General features: G+C 44.2%; 1 protein-coding gene across 1 annotated transcript; it reads right to left on the reverse strand.

Annotated features, from left to right (window-relative positions):
* Nucleotides 1-8,109: 8,109 nt before the first annotated feature.
* On the reverse strand, nt 8,110-16,232 carry VIM (vimentin). Its single transcript, XM_082754877.1, has 9 exons — nt 15,595-16,232; nt 15,425-15,485; nt 11,439-11,534; nt 11,137-11,298; nt 10,565-10,690; nt 9,626-9,846; nt 9,493-9,536; nt 9,008-9,093; nt 8,110-8,476 (listed from the first exon to the last, which is right to left on the reverse strand). Exons 1-9 carry the CDS (start codon nt 16,137-16,139, stop codon nt 8,435-8,437), a joined length of 1,383 nt encoding a protein of 460 aa, XP_082611003.1. The 5' UTR covers nt 16,140-16,232; the 3' UTR covers nt 8,110-8,434.
* Between the last annotated feature and the right edge of the window lie 3,996 nt (nt 16,233-20,228).

The raw sequence follows: 20,228 nt of genomic DNA on the forward strand, positions 1-20,228 counted from the left end.
TAGGGAGCCACCTCTGAGGGGACTACAAATTAGATCTTCATATGGTGTATGGAGAGCCTATAACTACAGTAGGCAGAGATATCACTGCCCAGCCTTTGAGGGGGTTGTCAAGCACAGAGACTGACCTATGGCCTGGAGCTAGTGTGACACAGTCACTGGTGGCATCAGGATACCACCTACATTACAGCCAGTGCTGCTCTCCTGGCATTGGAGGTACCAACGAGTGAAGGCATAAACAAGGATCTGTTTCAGGGTCTGCACTCGAGCAAAGCCAGAGCTCCCATGTTTCCCTTGGTGAGCTGAATGCCATGGGGCCTGGCTTCTGGCAGCTGAGGCCTTGGCATGCTGGCCCCAGGGAGGCCTGCAGTGCCCCAACATCCCTTCAATAACAGTACAAGACAAGGTTTTTGGATAAAGGCCCTGTGCTATAGTAGCCCAATCTAATAAATTTTGGGGAAAGAACTAACAAGCTTTCATCTGAAAGCCCTTTTGTTCATGTTTGAAGTAGATTCCATGAAGTTCAAAGCAATTGCTGAATGTTCAGTTAGATACATAGGAGCTGCAGTACATGAAGGAAAAGGTGGCTAGATACTGAGAAATTAAAGGAGAGAAATGTTAAGAACATATCTTGCAAAAGAAAGAGAGAGATGGGTAATTTATACCCTGTGTGGAAAGTGAAGAGGTTAGTGGTGAAAAGGATATAGCAGTTGCATGTACTGAAATTTAATATCCAGCCAGGAAGGAAAAAGGCCCTGGAAGTCCACTTCAATCAAGCTGAACTTCAAAAGGGAGAATTCCTCAAATGTAGACACCAAAAACGAAAAAAAAAAAAAAAAAAAAAAAAAAAAAAAAAAAAAAAAAGATTGAAAACTTATAAGCCACAAAGACACTTTTTGAGATACCTTATCAAACACTGAAAACTGCCTGCTGTCCTGCTGAAAATCCTCGCAAAACAAATAAAAAAGCAAACAAAAACACACATACACACACAAAAACACAGCTCAATTAAAAAAGCCAGTGAGGGGAACTACTAAAATTTGACAGCAGTCATGTTCAAATGAGCAAACCAGAAAATATGGTCTCTGTCATATGAGAAGTAAATCTCCAGTGAGCTGGATCAAATACCAGCTCAAGAGGTAAATTGCTAATAAAAAAAAAAAAAACACTTTCATACACATCCAAAACATAATGCCTATCGGAAATTCAGTGCAACTTCAAGTGAGACAGTGAAGAGTTAGAACTCAGCAAAGATAAGCCATAGGAAAAATACGGCATGGCTACAGTTCATTAAGAATAAGGTCAGGGAGCCCCAGATGAAGGTCAATCTCAAACTGAAGAGGTTTTGGAACAAATCGATGCATTGACAGGTAAGAAAAATATGGAATGGCAACCACTAAATAGGTCTGAAGTGCCTCAATGTGAAAGTACTAATTGCTAGTTGCACTCCAGAGTCAGAGGAATCATCAATGGCCAGTAAAATTTCAGACTATAAAAAGTCTCCAGGATAATGCTGAAGTTTATAGAGCAATAAATTTAACATTTTCACCTTGCAAATTCAGAAGAAATTGTAAAAGCAGCTATACTGGGTAGGATTCCACACACATTTTTTCCTGAGGAAGTCATGCCTCAAGAATCTGGTGGAAATGTCTATAGGATTTTACAAGCTTTGTGTGTAAGACAGATGGAAGATTTTGTCAGAAGCTTTTGAAAAATGATCACTGCAGATTGCTAAGGAATTGAGAGGGAATATCCTCCCTATTTTAAGTTAGAAAGTAGGAAACAAGACAGAAACAAGGAAAGTAGGAAACAAGAAATAATGGACAGCCTTCGCTACGGAAGGAAGTTGTCATTGGACTCCCACAAGCATTTGTACATTGGACTTTGCCATTCAATATATTCTTCAGTGACCTAGCAAAGAATGAACAGCAAGTTGACAAAGTTTTCAGCTGGTACAAAATTAAGAGCAGTCAGTGTTAGTGCCGAGCTCAAAGTTGCAGAAGGATATCACAGTCCTGGCTGACTGGGTGATCAAAATGAATGAAAATTTAATGTCAAAGACTGCAAAGAATGGGGAAAAAATAACTCTGTGAAGCTAGAATTCTGAATTAGCTATTAGAAATAGGTCTTTGAGTCAGTGTGGATAACTTTCTGAAAATGTCAGCCCAGTACTGAGCAATGATCAAAACTCCAAACGGGATATTTTTACTTACCTTGAAAGCAACTGAGCACAAAGCAGGAGTTCCCATTATGTCACTCTGTGTTGCTTCAATGCACATGTCTTAAAGATTACTCATTGTCTTGGTCACCTTGTTTTAAGTAGGTTATAGCAGAACTAAAATATGAAGAAAGATGAGGATTATTAGGGTTCCTGGATGAGGGCTCCTAGATGAGAAGACACCTAGGTGTTAGAAACATGCAAGAGCTACTAGAGAAATCTGTCAAATGAGGGGTGGCATGCAGGGACTGAATGCAGAGTGAATATTTACTAAGTTTCCTAACACATAAACGTCTGGAATAAAAAATAATAACAAAAATAAAATAAAATAAAATAAAATAAAATAAAATAAAATAAAATAAAATAAAATAAAATAAAATAAAATAAAATAAAATAAAATAAAATAAAATAAAATATCAGTCGGTTCAGACAGTGAGGATAAAATCATCCAAAGAAGATGTTTTTCCCTGGTACGCTGTCAAATAATGAAATACAGGATGATAGTAGCCAGAAATATTAAAGGATTCAGAATAGATGAGACAAGTTCATCAATGGTCTGGATGAAGTCACTGGCTCAAAAACTTCCTGAATTTGTTTTCATGAAAATGAAGGATATTCCAGGGACTGAGACCCTGTTTCTTGTGCCCTTTTCTTCAGCAAATACTATAACAGATGAGGTGGATAGTTGGTCTGACCTGCTATGGCTGTTCACTTTAGAGCTGTGGCCTTTACTTGCACTCCCATCTGTCACGTCACCACTGTATATGGACCCTTTTCATGACCAGTCAGTGTAATTCAATGATTAATATTGTGTACTCCACGGTACAAAAGAGATATTTACAGCTGGAGCAAGTCCAGCCAAGGGCCACAAAGACAGGGAAGGGCTTGAAGCACCTGACATACAAGAAGAGGACAAGTTCAGCCTGGAGAAAAGAAAGCTCAGGGGGAAAATGTTGTGAGGGGATATGTCTCGTACAGCTGACCAAATGGGCCAAAGGAATATTCCATTCTGTATATCATCATGCCCAGCAATAAAATTTGTGATAAAGACAGAAGAAGAAGAGGGGTTTTGGCTTCCCATGTGGCCATTGCATAGAGACTGAATGAGCATCGACCTGCCTGTGGGGGGTGCTGTATGATTTCCTTTGCCTTGCTTCTATTTTTTCCCCCTCTTTCACGTATTAAACCGTCTTTATATCAACCCATAATTTTTCTTACTTTTGTTCTTCCTATTTTCTCCCCCTGTCCCAGAGAGTGAGGGAGAAAGCAGCTCTGTGGGTGCTTGGCTGCTGACTTCGGACAATTTCCCACAGTTCTACATCCTGAAAGCGATTTCATTTTGTGTCTGCCAAGTCTGAGACATCTTCAGCATCACCTCTCTCCCATTAGTGACCATACAATCCTGCATAGCACACTGCAGTAAGGGATCCATCAGACAGCAATGCTTGGACAGGCTGCCTTCCCCTTGCAGTTTGTGTAATCCACCACAGGGAGACAGCTGCAATACATCTCTGAAAAAGAAATGGGCAGAAAATGTCAGGCTGAGGAGTTCGTATGGAAACTATTACGCACCATTGTGCAGAGATTTGGCTGCTATGGACTTGCATTTTTGTGCAGCAGTGAGTTTGGTTGCTGCGGACCGAAGCCCAAAAGCAATTTTCACCTGTGGGCTCCTCATAGAGTAGCCAAGGCCCAAGGTGTGGCCTCGGGCTGGGTTGTGGAGGGACAGCTTGCTAGAGCATCGCTTCCCTTATTGCCACTGAAGGGAACTGTGGATGAACAATGTGATGTGCTATAAAGAGAGAAGGGCCCCACAGGTAAGGGAGCTGTATGACATGCTGTAGAACTGGATTTTGTTCCCCCTTGTGCTACAGCTTTACTGTTGGAGGCAGGCAATTTCACCTGAACCATGCTTTTCACTGGTATCCCCTGAATCTTCAGTTTGTGAACTTGAGCTGAGATCCAGACTGTGAACGTACCCGGACCTGAAACCAGTAAGTGTTTTCAAAGTATAGAGTGCTGACTGACCTCACACCAGATCCCTGGGCTTAGCTTACACTCCTGAGCTTGACGGCTCTTCCTCACAGTCCCATGCATGAAATGGGGAGACTGTAACCCACCTCGCAGGGCTGTTGTGAGCGCTCACTTCTGTCTGGTATGTGCACTGAATGGGACAAGGTCCATGAATTTGCAGCTGAAATCTGTAGCGCTCTGCATGAGCACAAAGAGACCAAATGAAGATTGAAAATGTAATTTTATTTTTGGCACTTCCTAGTTCTGCATGCATGACTGCACTCAAGCAAATGTCTGCTAAAGTGGTTCATTATATGCAAATGACTTCAAAAATTTCAGTAATACCCAGGCTTTCATTCCTTTCCCTAGTAAAAGGATTTGCAATTAAAATTTCTGTTATTTACCTGTCATCAGTGAGATTCTCTATCCAGACACTCAGCCACTCATCTTCTCTAAATGTGGGCATTCACACCCCCTGGGCACCTCCCTTTCTACCCACTGGCATAAGCAAACCAGGCTCTGCAAGCCCTGGCCAGGAGCAGGAGCCTCCCCATGCCAGGTGTGCCCCAGCAGGATGTGATCTCCACATGGCACAGGTCCTGGGTGACAGCCACCAATCCCCCTATGGCAGGGACATCAGCTTTCTTGGTGCTCCACAGGTGCCTAAGGGCAACTGAGGCTAAGGGATATGTTTTAATTCTCCCATAGGAGAACATATCTGTCCCAAAATGCTCAGTAACCCACACCGGGCACCTTTTACATGTGGGATTTTACAACTGCAGATAGGATTTTGAGCAAGAGTCCTGTAAGTGCCCAAATCACAGGCAGATCTGGGCACCCTGCCTGGTGTGCAGACCCCCATTAGGGAGCTTTCACACCAGGCAAGGTTCAGCAGGCTCCAATAAATGGCTTTTGGAAGATTTCTGTTCCTTCTGGCCACATGAAGCAAAACAAACTAAATATGAGGACTCAAGATTATCAAGATTTTCTGGAGGATTACTATTATTTACTCCGAGTACAGCTCACACACTTGGAGGCATGCACCGTGCAAGGTTTCACAACGCAGTAAAAGCGACAGGCAAAATCGGTTCTGCCAGGGTTGACTGGAAAGGACACTGACTGTCAGAAAGCCTTGTTAGAAATCAACATTCACCCCCCAAAATGATGTTGCCTTTAGCAGTAACTTCTATTACTTATCATACAGTGTCCTGGGGACTTTCACTTGCAACAGCGAAGGAGGAAAATCAGCACTTTGGTGCTGCTGCTCAGCTCACAGGAGCCACTTCATGATGCCTGTTAGAGGGTAGGACAAGTGCACAGCCGCCAGTGGTGGCGAGCCAGCCCGTACTGCTGTCAGCTGAGGTTATTAGGATGTGAAATACAGGTCTGAGGTTAGCTGCTGGCTCAGCACTAAGGCGCTTATATGCGAGCACAAGCCTGGCGTGCCCAGATCAGCCAGAAGTTTACACAGGCATCAGCAGCGCTCCTTTCTGCCGTGAGAATGCCCTTGTGCTTGCACACAGTACAGGCTTTGAAATAGTTTCCAGCAGTCTTCCTATCCCCTTGGCAACTAGGTTTTATTTTTATTTATTTTTTCTATTTATTCCCAGGATTGAAAGCTCTACCACATATTTCTCTGTGCTATGCGTAACCCTGCGCACAAAAGAGCCAGGAATAACTCCTTTGCTTCCCTGTCAGGGCTCGATACAGTCACTTCTTTTATCCAGGTGGTGAGGAAATCAAAGGCAACAGACAGCAATCAGCTGGGTAGCTGGCAGCAGGGGGAAAAGCAACATCTGAGAGACCACCACAATGCAGGTAACCTCCAGCAATAAGAGAGCATTTCAGAACCTGCTTTGTGTTGCAGGTTCTGCCCAGTGCCACCAGTAGCCCCCACTGTCCCCCTTTGCCAGCTCTTCCTGCCCACACACCACTGGATGCCACTGTCCAGTGCTCCCTCAGTGCTGGAGCAAAAGTGGGGACTTTTCAGTACCCCAAACTGTCAGAGGCAGCAGATAAGCACCGTGCTGCACTCTTATCCCTAAAGGTTGTAGGCACCAGCGTCTAGCAAGTGTTCAACATCAGCTATTGCTCATCCTCAGCGCTGCTACTGTCACAGAAAGCATCTCACATGAGAGCTCGTTTGTGCTTTTTTATTGTTCTGGATGCTTGTATGTAGCAAAAAACCCAGTGTCTGTAATCTCCATGGCATAAGGAGGCTGTGTTCACTCACTTCTTAATGAGAATATACCATTCACCATGCTGTTGTGCTCACAGCAAGCAGGGGCTGAGGCACGGCTCCAGGCATTCTCCTGAGAGTCACCTCTGACCCTTTGGCATGGAAGAATCACCAGAATGAACACAGGACCAGCTGCAGGACTTTTCTGTCTGGTGAGCACCTGAGGCACCAAAGCAGCGAGCCACATACCCCAGGCTACTGGATTTTGTGCTTTTTTGCTGAGCGTCAGCACAAGTGCAGCAGAACAGGGAAAACTGCTTGGCCTGCCATCATCTTCTGGGAGACAGAAGTCCTCTTGAACTTGTACTAGAGAAAAGTAGGGTAGGGACAGCACCACCACACCCCTCTTTAAAGATTAGGCATTTTCCTGCTGTGAAGATCAGCTTCAGCACTTCTCCCTGGGCAGTGCAAAGTTATAAACTCCAGTCATATCCAGGCACCTACCTGCAGATTGCAGGACACCTCCATCCCCAGGACACACAGTATTTCAGCATGCCCCTGTCACTGGCTATCTTCCTCTTCAGCACCTTGGTTACTGCACATCTAAATGAGTGCTGCAGACAACAGCATGAAGAAAGTGGACTCCTACTGCCCCCTCACACTAGCCAATAGTTGTATTTGTTTGGTCAATATATTTTTTGGGGAAAAAAAAACTTGTGTGTGTGCAGGGGGATTGATAATACTGCAGATCAGTTCACATCGCACAGACATTTTCACAAGTACTCAAACTACCACCAATACCCTGAACTAGCACCTAATGCTATTCGTACTTAGTGATCAACTCCAATTGTCATTTACTCACCCCATGAAAATTAGATCTGACTGGAAGTTTGTAAACAGCAAGCTTTACAGGGAGAGCAATGCAGAACAAATCAGTTACTTCTGTAGTCTGTTCTAATTGTTTTAGTTTGAAAAGTATCTCACTACACAAAATAAATTTTCTCTAATAGTTCACTTCAGCCTCTCACTTGTCCCTCTAAAAGGACTATAGCAGGCCACATGAGTTTTCTCTTCCCCCTTCTGCTGCCTTGTGGCTGATATTCAGCAGAAAACATGGAGCATTATGGCTCTTTCATAAAGGGCAGGCATCAAGTGACAGCTGGGAAAGTTTCTCCTATGGTTCCCCTGAAATACCACTGCAAGCCACCACTCCAGCTGAAGGCTTCATCTGAGCTTCTGTAACACTGACAAGCCTTTGGGAACTAATCTTTCCTGGAAAATGAAGTCACTGCATCAAGTCAGCTGTTAGCTTTGCAAAGGTGCTGTCTCAGATAAGGACTCGCATGAACAACATTTCACAGTTATTAGAACTAGACCCTATAAAACTAGTTAGAAATACTTTGAACATTCTTAGCTCCTGTTAACTAGGAAAACAGTATATGAAAGCAAGATTTTTTTATTAGCTTGAAGTATCATTTTATTCAACTGATAAGAAATATCATAATACATTATGCATCTGCCAGTTATAGTCCATTTTAGTTGGTTCCAAAACCTAAGCAGTAAATGGGAAGACAGTTTATCTAGTTAATCTGAAAAAACAACATTTCACACAACCAGTACTGGAGCTGTCAACCGTATAGTAAATCCAGCATTAAGTTATGGCTTTGCAGAAAGTCATGAAGTTAAATTAGAACACATCAAGAGCCATTTTCCAAAGATTTATTGAAGTAGCGACAGGTTGCTCATACTGTGCTGGAAAAAGCAGTTTTATTGAATTCAGATACTTAAAAACAGTATTGCAGCACAAGATATTGCTATTTGTAAACTAGACTCCATTGTAAACTCTAATCCTTCAGGGAGAGTCAGTTTGCAAGATCTAAGACCTATTTCCTAGCATAATAATCTTGCGCTCATGGAAAAACTGCAGAAAGGCACTTGAAAGCTGTTTCTTCCTTTAAGACATGGACTTTTTTAAACCTTGCTGGTAAGAATTTCTCCTGCATTAAGTTTGCATCTTCACTTCAGCTTTACTCCAAGTCATCATGGTGCTGGGAAGTTTCATTAATAACCTGTTGAAAAGGATAAATACTTGTGTTGAATTTAAGTATCAAGACAGTTGAAGAGTTAGAATTGGAACTAGCAGCACAGAAATGAACGAACAGATATCAACCATCACTTATAAATGAGGAGGTCTAGTTGGTTAATGGGGTGAAGAAATCATTTAAACTTTGACTTGGTCTGAAAACAGTGCTTTGCCTCTAGTTAGTATTTCTGGTTTAGTGCCACTTCTTCCCTGGTGGTGGTGGAAGTCTCTTCTGAGAACTGCTAATTCATCTGAACTTAAAATCCTCTCTAAACAGCAAACTGGCAGCTACTCAAGTTTTTACTCTCAGATGAATTTTGTGATCTGTTCCTTGAAAATCCATTTGCTACATCTGCATGTAAAACCATGCAGCTTGGACTGCCCCAGATGCTGCTCTCCTCAATACTCACTACCACATACACACTGCACTGACCAGCAGCCCAAGTTACAGCACTGTACAAAGTAGCCAGCCATGCTAGGAATAAACCCAGGAATAAAGCCAGAAGTTACTACCAACCTGTCCATCTCTAGTTTCCACAGTCTTAATTAGAAGTGTCCTCTTTGAGTGAGTGTCAACCATTGGCTGAGACTCAATGTTGGTTTCTGCAGAAGAAAAATATATTATTAATAATCTAGATGAAGAAATGAGGAATAACAGTTTAGGATGCACTTTCAGAATCCCAATCTAGTATAGTGGGAAGTCTTCTGCTCTTTGAATGAAAAAAAACAAAACACTCATCTTCCTTATTCTCATCTTATTCCTCCTAAAGAATCTCAGCAGAAATCTAAAGCAATCACTTGCTAGGTACCAGTATTTGTAATGCCTGCATCCAGAAACAAAGTACCTCCTCCCATCCAAGGTTAAGTGCAAACATTGTAGTTTTATGTAAGAATATTCATACACATGCATTTATACCAGTTCAAACACTAGAGTTCAATGAACTATTTAAGACTTGTGCTAAAGAAAAGGCTCCCAGCAATGAACAAAGTGAAGCGGCTTACCTCTCAGGTTCAAAGAAGCAAAGGTTGGAATAGGCATGTTAATCCTGAAGAAAAAAAAGAATCAAATCAGACACTGGTACAGACTATTTTCTATCAATTACTGTTTAGAGAAGTGTCTGCATGGGATTTTTACCTGCTCTCTTCTCCCTCCAGCAGTTTTCTGTAGGTGGCAATCTCAATATCAAGAGCCATCTTTACATTCAGCAGGTCCTGGTACTCACGAAGATGGCGAGCCATTTCTTCCTTCATGTTCTGAATCTCATCCTGCAGACGGCCAATAGTGTCTTGGTAGTTAGCAGCTTCAAGAGCAAAATTCTCCTCCATTTCACGCATCTGGCGCTCCAGGGATTCATTCTGGAAGAGAATAACAAGATAAGGCACTGCTACAGTTCATCCACTCCTCCCCACCCTCAAGGCCTGTAAGATTTCAAGAAAGAACAGGACAGCTGAATTACATTAGCGTCCTTTCTGAAAATGCCCAGGCACATCCTAGATGTGTCTCCTTATCCTCCCCTTGAAAAGTCAGGGTGTTATTCTACTGCTTGATCAGAGGTGTGCCACATTTGTTCTACCAGGTAGCAAAGCAAACCCTTACAGTAAGTCTAACACTTGCACTACAAGTCAGCACACAAAGTACTCAGTGAGGGGATTTACAGATGTAGTTAGATCTATTTCAAGCCAGCCTTTCAAGCAATCAGCTTCCAGCAACAGCAAGATCTGCACCTCTTCCCTACTACTGCCTCAGGCTTTTTGTATAGCTTCAGCTGTACCTGACAGACAAGTGATAAACACTCTCAGGAAGCATTATACGAACAGTGAATATTATGGCAAGAGTATGAACTCCTTTTGTATTTTTTATACCCGAAGACAGACTAGTTCAGTGTATCAATCTGACTAGTGCACTGTAGCCCATGCAGGCAAATGGAACCCAAAGCATCTTTTTCCAGGAGTACTGGTGTGCTGCTGTCTTGCATGGGAGATCAGCTGTAGTCACATCTATCCATTGAGCTACAGCACAGTGCTTAAAGCTGTAGTGGAAAGAACATCCTGACAATCACTGTCTTCTACTTACGCTTCCTTTAAGGGCATCAACTTCGCAGGTGAGAGACTGAATCTGTCTGCGGTATTCATTAGCTTCTTGTTTGGCCTGACGCAGGGCATCATTGTTCCTGTTAGCAGCTTCAGAGAGATCTGCAAACTGTGGAAATCCCCAGTTTGGTTAGCAAAACACTTCAACAGAAATGGTTTAACAGACTATTTTTGGACACAATTTGGAGGCAGCTGAAACTATTTCAAGTCCTAACACCTGAAACAGTTCAACATTACACATAAAATGTCTTCCTATTTCTATAGGATTATTAATGTCTCCCATCTTTTCATCATCTTTTCACCCATTCATTATTTTTTTCTCCAGTATATCATCAACAGCTGCCTCCAGCTACCAGAATAGAAATATACACCCTTTAGTTTAATGCTGTGTTTACAGCAAACATTGATTTTTTTCCAGCTCTTCACAGACCAGGAGTTTAAAGACTACCCTGTTCCATAGCTGTACTAGTGTCCAAAACAAACAGCAAAGCTGTTAGCTGAAGTTGATTTGAGTGCCTGCTGGATCTGAACAATCCAGCAACAGATTTTACTTACTTTGGACTTGTACCACTCTTCAGCTTCCTGAAGATTCTTAGCAGCAACGCTTTCGTACTGTTGGCGAACATCACGCAGGGCAGCAGTAAGATCAGGCTTGGAAACATCCATATCGATCTGGATGTGCTGTTCCTGGAGTTGGGCCTGCAGTTCTCGGATTTCCTTAGAGAGAAACAGACACTCGGTTAATATCTAACAATATACACAACATATAGGTTAGGACCCTGGGCCAGAACCAGCAAAGAGTTTGCTCGCCCACTTGACCAACAGCACACAATCACAGACCTCATTGTTCAGCTTACCTCATCATGAAGCTTCTTCAAGAAGACAATCTCTTCTTGCAGGGACTCAACTTTGCGCTCAAGATCAAGGCGTGCCAGAGAGGCATTGTCAACATCCTGATGAGAGAGAGAAGACCAATTAGCAATCTTACAGAACTGTCTTATCATGGAATCTTCTATGGCAAGTTCAGTAGCACACAGACTCTTCCTACATCCAAGTTCCTTGGCAAGACAAGATGAAATCAAGACTAGCGAAAAACCTCCACCTTTTTGCCAACTCCTACCTCAGCCTCAGAAACGATTATATGCACCTTTATCACAACTTTGGTAGCTACACAGTATATGAAGATGTCACCTTTGCTATGGCATTGCTAACCACAACCAAGAGCACACAGATCATGGTGGATGTAAACCCTGCTCAAAGATACAGCACATACCTAGGTTACAAGTGAGTGCTAAGCTCTTTTAGCTTGACATCACTGAAAACAACAAGTTCGTCTTTCAATTTTTAGGCTTCCACCTTTCCAGTGGGGCTTCAAAGTGTAACCCATGTGCCCAAATGCCTAGCAGGGAGCTTAACTTCTTGTTTATCTCCTATGGACTCCTCAGTAGCCAACTGTACAGCCCCTTGGGTCCACAGACCACAGCTTGAAAACATGGCTAAAGCTAGAAAAATATGTAGGAACTGCAGGCCAGCACTACCACAAGTAGTTCGCCAGATCTCCCCTGAGAAAAAGAAGGTATGAGGACAAAACACAAATTGAGTTAGTCATTGCTGCCTACACCCTCAAGTTAGCTGGCAAAGACTCCACCTTTTGCTGGACGGAGATAGTCTTAATCAACGGCAAAAATTCATTTAAGGCACAACAGAAGATATGTCATAAATGTTACGTGGGAGCAGCTTGAATTCGTTCAAAACATAACTGACACCTAACCATTGATTGGTAACTTTTTACATTTTAAACATGGAAGTAAAACAATTCATTTGTAAAGGGGAAGACCGATCCTTTCATACCAGCTGCATGCTTGTGCTCCTACGGTATTAGCCTAAGTCCCAGGTTTTCACAGCCTGCTTCAAAGCCTTTCTGGATTTGTCCGGAGCATAAGCATTCTTAATCAGCAGTGCTCGCTGGTATGGCACCTTTGAAAATGGAACTGTTTTCTTTAGGCTACTAGAAAGCCATTCCTTGCATTATTGCCATTCAGGGATTAAGTTCTTGCACCAGAAGAGTTCTCTGGTGTTCTTTCCCAGCAGAACGCCCCTTGATGTGTTATGACGCAACTTCCCTACCAACTCCAGCTGTACACCCACAGCTCATCTTGGCTCTGTTTTCCAGTCCAGAGGAAAAAAAAATCCTTAAATCATTTGTTCTCCTCCCCAAAAAACTTGAAGATCCGTCTGGAATGAAGCTACATGACTATGACCTAATGCTTACACCATTAGGCAGACTTTTAAAGACTTCCCAGAAGATCTTAAAAAAAAAAAAAAAAAACGAATACTGTAGACTGACTTTTTCCTAGACCTGAAAAACTACAGAACTTTCAGCAACTTGTAATTGAAAGCATCTTAAGTTGAAGGCTCATTCAATATGCAATGTGTTTTACTACATTCATTTTCATTCAGTTGGATGCATTCCCTATTTCCTAGATGGATAGAGAGCCATATAAATGAATAAGCTATTTATAGCCCGAGCAAGCGGGGTTTAAGTCATGCATACAAGTAATTGAACTGTGTATTGATTTTATCCTAAGAGATTCTTTAATGTCAGCCACATAGGAGGGTTGAATGTGCTTGCTGATTTCAGAAAAAGCTCTCATCAGCCAGAAGCTGACCCATTATAGTCTTGCCATAGGGTCAGGTTCTTTTCCTTGCTGCTGGAATAGTTGACAAAGCTGCAGTAACTTTCTCACTAATGCAGTAATTCTCACTAATTACAATTCCTCTTTTGTTCTGAGAAGTCACTGAACCTCCATGTTTATTTTACGTAGAACACCCCACAGCATATGTGAAAATTCATGTGTCTTTTCTTCAGAAAACTAGAATTTTAATTCAGCACCTCTCAGTTAAATAGTCTACAGTAGCCAGCTTTTGGACATGCTAGTTCAAATAGTTGTACACTTCAGTATTTTAAAAGAAAGTGAACAACTGCTCCAGTAAGGTAAATTTGAAGATCATCAGAACAGCGAAGCATCTCCTGAAGCATTCCAAATCTAAGCTTATACACCCTTCCAGTGCCAGAACATAATGGTTTAATAATCACTTTTTTCCACAATGGAAAGCACAAGAGGGTGTTTCAGCTCCAGCATTGTATGAACTGTATTTCACATGTCGGAACCACTTATACTGAAACATACTTAGTCTTCAAAATCTTGATGTTAAACCTACTGTTCTCTGGTAAGTAAAAAAGTAAAAATTAAGTATTATTCTGGTTCAAGTCATACTCATTAGCATGTACTATTTATATCATCACTGCATTAGTGCTTCAGACTGATCTGTAGTTCTTACACATAAGCTACACCTTAGAAGTTAAACGGGTACAGTTCAAGCTGCACTGCTGCCACAGACCAGCTGGAGGCTGAGCTTCTGAATGAGCCCTCACTGCAGCGCAGAGAAGTGGATAATGAACATGGGATACGCACAAAGCCAAGCTCGCTTAAAAGCCTGGAGCCTTCACAAAGTTTAATCGGTTTGAGACAGAGGTAGACATGCCTTGAAGTGCACCAAATATTTATGCAAGATTAAGTTAGCCTTAAGTCAAAGGAACTTTTGACTGAATGAATCTGAATAGATTAGATTCTCTAGAACAAAAAAGAGAAATGGTTTTGCATTGAACTTCACACTACTTTAAATTGACTTAGCACTAGTAATTGAGCAACTATAGTTAAGACGGTGTCTTGGGTTGTTTCAAACTTCAGAGCCCAGAATGGTGGCAGAATGGGTGGACTTGCCAGGCCAAATGAGAGTAGGTGTCTCAATTTCCACACTACCTGATTGAGACATCTACCCTCAGACCACAGTTACAGTGTAGTCAGAAGCTTTGGGCAGGGAAATACTGAGAATCAGATGGTGACTTCCTGAATGTTGGTATCTACCACTGCCTACAAAGAGCTCTGAGACTAAGTCAGTGCTGGAGATACTGGGCAGTCAGCTCCAGCTAGGAGGAGTGCTAGCAATGCAGCAGTTTTAGGAAAGATACCTTGTTTTGAGAAGGCACATTCCTAAATATCTCCCAGTCCAAACAAGGCTTAACCCAAGCTAAAAGCTGTTTTTGTGCAAATCAAAGCCTGAGCTCAGAACTTTTTAACACTACACAGCTGGTTCTGGCCATCGCTTGAGTTTTAGATTATCCGGCCAACATCATAGCTTCCTTACAGAGACTGAACTCCAGTGCAGCTTGTTTCTTACATTAACACCTTGGTTCACAGGGGATGAAACACCACATTCCTAACAGGCATCACACGAATACGGACTTGACTGCTGTGAACTTACCCCAGGCACGAATTGCCTGTTTCTGATCAGACACCGCCGATACAAGAGGCTAAATTTGAAGCAGTTCTGAGAGGGCACCAAGCGATGCAGTTCGCAGAAAGGGCGCTCTACCTCGTACAAAACCTCAGCCCCACACCCGTCGGACACTTTCCCCCCCAAAAACATTACACACCCGGTAGGAATGCAGCCCCCCGCGCCCTCCCCCCGACACAAAGCGGGCTATTATCCCGGCCTGTAAAGCCCCGATCTGCATTCCTGGGTGAATCCCATAGAAACCATTAATACCCTTCAGCCGAGCGAGCAGATGGCTGCTCCCTTTCTCTTTTATCGGCTCGCCAAGCGATTCCGCAGCGCTTTTGTAACCCGGGCCGGGCTTCAGCCAGACAAAGCCCCCCCCCACCCACCCACCCTCCTGGGGTCCTGAGGGGCGGCTCCGCCTCAGATCCGCGCCGGCTCCTTTGTGTGGAGCCGCAGCCCCCCGGCCTCCCCCCAGCCACCCCACACGGCCCGCACCCACCTGCCTGAAGGACTGCAGGGTGTTCTCCGCCTCCTCCCGCTGCAGCATCTCCTCCTGCAACCTGCAAGCGGCGAGACAGCGGTGAGGGGGCCGCCCGGCACGGCACGCCCTGCCCTGCCCTCCCCACGCGCCCACCCAACGCACCCCTCCGGCCCCAAAACCCGACTCACTTCTCCCTCAGCCTCGTGATGTCGTCGGCCAGGTTGTCCCGCTCCACCTCCACCCGCGCCTTGTCGTTGGTGAGCTGGTCCACCTGCCGGCGCAGCTCCCGCATCTCCTCCTCGTACAGGTCGCCCAGGCGGGACGTGCCCTTGCCCTTGAGCTGCTCCAGCTCGGCCAGCAGGATCTTGTTCTGCTGCTCCAGGAAGCGCACCTTGTCGATGTAGTTGGCGAAGCGGTCGTTGAGCTCCTGCAGCTCCACCTTCTCGTTGGTGCGGTTCGCCTTGAACTCCGAGTTGATGGCGTCGGCCAGCGTGAAGTCCACGGCGTCGTGGAGCCGCATGGGGGGCATGCTGCTCCGCAGCCGCACCGAGGTGGCCTTGGTGGCGTAGATGCCGCCGGGCGAGGCGGAGACGAAGCGGGCGGCGCTGGGGCGCAGCGAGCTGCCCAGCGAGTAGCGGCTGCTGCTGCTCGCCACGTAGCGGCTCGACGTGCTGGGCCGGCTGCCCCCGCCGAACATGCGGCGGTACGAGGAGTTCTTGCTGCTGATGCTCATGGTGGCGGCGGAGAAGGAGAAGGAGACGAAGCGGGCTTTGTAATCCGGCGGGGAGCTGAGGCGCGGCGAGGCTCTGAGGAGAAGGGCGGCGGCCCCCGGCCGGGCCCCATCTTTTGAGGCGGCGCCGGGCCCGCCCCGAGCCGCCCGCCGCCAATGGCCGCGCCCGGCCCGCGGGGAGGGGACGGCCCGGCCCGGGGGGGGGGACGGGGCGGGGGGCTCCTGGCGGCACAAAGCGGGGCGGGGGGCGGCTCCCGGGGGCCCGGGGCTGCCGACGGGGGGGACGGGGCTGCCCCGGGCCCCCACGCCCCCTCTGGAGCCCGCAGTGATTTGGAGGGCGGGGAGGGAAAGCCCGGAGCCCGCGCTGGGGCGGTACACGTAGCGCTGAGTCTTTCTGAGAAACCGTTTTTTTTTTTTTATATATATATATTTTTGGTTTTCCCTCTTTCTTAGCTTCCTGAAAGACAGGGAGGTTAAGGCAGAGTGATGCTAACTCCGCACAGAGGGCTGCCAGGCGTCCAGCACAGGCAGAAAAATGAAATGTTTCTGCCTTCCTTTGTCACCAGCAGCCCCCTCAGCGCACGCACTTCGTGGTGTCCTCCCTTCACAGCACTTCATCGTGTCCTCCATCCACTCGGGTCTGGCCCTCGGGTAACCACGGCCCCAGGCCAGAGCTGGTTTTTAGTGTGGATGCCAGCACCGTACAGAGATAGCTGCGAGTGGGATCTCACTGTGCTTTTGGACACAATCCCTGTGACAACTAGGATAGCAGCAGGCTTGGTTTTAGCCAAGGCTTTTTAATAGGCTTTTGCTTTTAATTTCAGTAGGCAACACATCAGAGTCCTCAGAAGGCACCTCTCTGGATGATAACTATTCGCTAGACACAATCCCCAAATAGCCTCAAAGTCCAGGCAAAAATCCTGGTGCTACCAAAGTGGGGCTGCCCAGCGGTAGAGAGTGATGTTGGTAGTACAGGGCATAGCATGTGGCAGGGAAAAACTAGACCAAGTAGCAGTAAGAACACTCCCCGAGATCATTTTCAGCATGAATGCAGAAGTAATTTAAGGGAGATGATGGAAGCCCCTATCGTTTAGAGAGTATAAAACTTGACTGGCCAAAGCATGAGGCGTGTTCCCTAGGGAGCAATCCTGCAGTGACACATCTCATAAGTGACACATTTTCCCTCTTTGCTATAGGAAGTGACTGATACAGCGTAGAGATGCTATCTGTAATGTATTCCTTCAGCACTTGTGGGATGCAAAACTACCACTGATTTTTAATTCTGTTCAACTGCAGAAGCAAGTGTCTGCACTGGAAATTCTGATAAACCTGAACACAAGCAGTGGGCAGACGGTAAGGTCATTTTCATACCCCAATTCACAGTGAAGATATTCTGCTTCAGGTATTGTACCTTACAGGAAGAATTGAAGCCCATATATTTTATAAAGGTTGTGGTGTTTGTTTGTTTGTTTTGTGTGTGTGAGTGCTTTAGTTTGATGGCAACAAGAAGTAAGGGTTTGTGTCTAAATGTCGGTAATTTCCTTCGTTGTGCATGGAAGCTTAGTAGTGACAATGAAGCTGACAAGGTTGAGCTACTGAAGTGCTTGCAGTGTGAGTCCCAGCCTAGAGCCTGCTTCATTCACGCCCTGAATAGGAGGCAGGGGCCACTCGGCCTTCCTGAGGCTGGCTGGCTCTTCGGTCCTCTGACAGTGCTTTGTTCAAGCCATCAAGTTTGAGCCATAAGGCTCTGTGAGTCCTGGCACAAAAGTACACGCTCCTTGTATGAGCAGGCAAAAAGTAAAGCGGCACATAGCATACAGCCTCACGGAGTAAAGATGCTTTACTCAGCAGCGCCAATAGTTGTAACAGATTGTTGTTTTTTTAGAGGTGCGCCATGCTCAATCTGTTTCTCCTAATAGACCACAATTTGTTTCTACTCCACAAAACCTTTTATGGCACACACACGCAACTGTCATCCTTCATTCAGAAAATGCTTTGCCCCTAAAATTCAGGGAGGTGTTTGTTCTGGTAAATAAATATGACCTCCTCCCCCCTTGTTTCAAATGTAATCTCCATATGTTTATGCCAATGTTACCATATGTACTCTTGGCTACCTGCCTCATTGCTGTTTCTCACTGTGAAATTTTCCTAAAAATGTTAGGATATTGTCAGTTGTCAGACTTACAATAAACTCTAAAGTGCCTTTTGCTGGTTGGCATTTAACACAGGTGCAGAAATGGAGGAAGCTCCAAGTTTCTTGTAAGGCTGTGATAAACATAGCTTGTATTTGCATCCCAAACCCAAAGGGGAACAAGAACTGGGCTCTTGAAATGCAGAAAGATATCCAGAGTACTTGACAGCAAAGGTATCTCAGCATAGCTGTAAAAATCATGGGGAGTGTACTTGTTTGAACTGCAATAAAACCACAGTAATCAGCCTAATTTTAAAGAAAGTGCCGTGGGACTCTCAGAGACCCTGGCCAGTCAGGATCTTGACCACTTCTTACATGAAGGATACACAGCAAACAGCATCACTAAATACCACGTCGGGGATTATTCATAAACTAGTCTATTAATGAAATTTGTGTTTTTCTTGTGAGCCTTTTGGTTCATGCTGCTACATTCGTTTTGGCATTTTTAATTATTTTTAATTTTAATTTAATTTTTTTTTTTTGGCCAGAGAATTGATGTATTGGTTCACAGCCAAGAATGAAATACAGAATCAGTGCCTATAAGTGTAGCAAAAAAAAAAAAAAAAAAAAAAAAGAATTGTTGCTTAACTGTCATTAACAGGGAAAAGGAAAAGGTGTGTGCATAGGGAGAGGGTGCAGATGGCTAAACTACTTTATACTGAAAATCTGTTACACTAAGAATGACAAATTCTTTGTAACAGTCAGAACTTCTCTGACAAGTAGGTGTTGGTCTGAAAATATCACTGAAAATAACAAAATTCACATTATTTTTCTTTAGTCGTTTGATTTAAACAGCAAGAAACTAGAGAAATTTAGTCCAAATATTGAATGTGCTTTCCTATTATTATAAACCTGGACTAAACAGATTTGACTCATTTCATGACTTAGATTTCCGCACTTTCAGTGAAGATTCTGCTTTACAATATGAAATGCTTGTGTTTTTTTTTTTTTTTTTTTTTTCCAGAAAGTATGTAATGACCCTTAAATATAAAATATCCACCAAAAACATCTTGCTATGCAAATGCAATCACTTTGTCTGTCAGTTCCATAAAGCATCCTTAAATCCTTTTGGGAGCATGGACTGGAAGGCACTGGGCTATAGAGGCATTCCTTTGCTCTTCCCCTGCTCCCATGAATATTGAACATGCTCTGTGCAAGAGGGACTCGCTATAACAAGAGGACATGAAAGAGTGTTAATGTCCTGCAGCAACTGAATAGGGAATCTCCATAATACGCAGACACAGCAAGCCCTGTGGCCTGCTACTTGAGTGACTGCTGCAACTTCTAGTGAAAAAGAGCACTTCATCCTTCAGCTGTGGTTTCAGAAGACTCAGACATGTCAGGTTTTGAAAGCAGAAAAGTGTTAGGTTCCCATTTCCAAAAAAATAAAAAATAAAAAAATTGCAAATTCTGGTTGTAAATCTTCAGCTGGGGCTGTCCCTCACTCTAACTGGGGGCTGTGACAGGGGTCCCCCAAGAACAGCCAGTACTCCCTGTAGCCTTGGTTCAGCATTTGGACAAGCTAGCTGAGGGCAACCCCTCTGAGCCTAGAGAGAAGTCGTCTGTTTCTGAACCCAGAGATTGCTTCTCCCTACACGCTGCCAGAGAACAGCTGATTTTGTTTTTTGGAACACCGTGAGGCTAACACATAAGTGTCTGGGCATTTGTCTCCCTTTTTGAGTGACTTCCTTGACTAATTATGGCCTTAAAAAATACATTGAAAATTCTTTTATGAAATTTATTTTTAAAGTTGTATTGCCTACGGTAGTTGCCATTGTTACAAAACATACCGAATGTCTGTGAGTAGCTACTGATTTTTTCAAGGAAATGACTAGGTTATATACTCAAAACTAACCACGTCTCTCTGCAGTATTATATTTTAATGTAAAATGAACTATATG

Source organism: Aythya marila (assembly GCF_965140915.1).
Source record: "Aythya marila genome assembly, chromosome: 2".
Classification (NCBI taxonomy): Eukaryota; Metazoa; Chordata; class Aves; order Anseriformes; family Anatidae; genus Aythya; species Aythya marila.

Bases quoted from the DNA above. Each gene is read 5' to 3' on its own strand.
- VIM (XM_082754877.1), bottom strand. From the start codon at position 16,139: ATGAGCATCAGCAGCAAGAACTCCTCGTACCGCCGCATGTTCGGCGGG. The intron at 15,486-15,594 runs GTGAGTCGGGTT...CGCCGCTTGCAG, and splicing joins ATCACGAGGCTGAGGGAGAA to GTTGCAGGAGGAGATGCTGC. The intron at 11,535-15,424 runs GTGGGTGCGGGC...CTCTCTCATCAG, and splicing joins CCCTGCAGTCCTTCAGGCAG to GATGTTGACAATGCCTCTCT.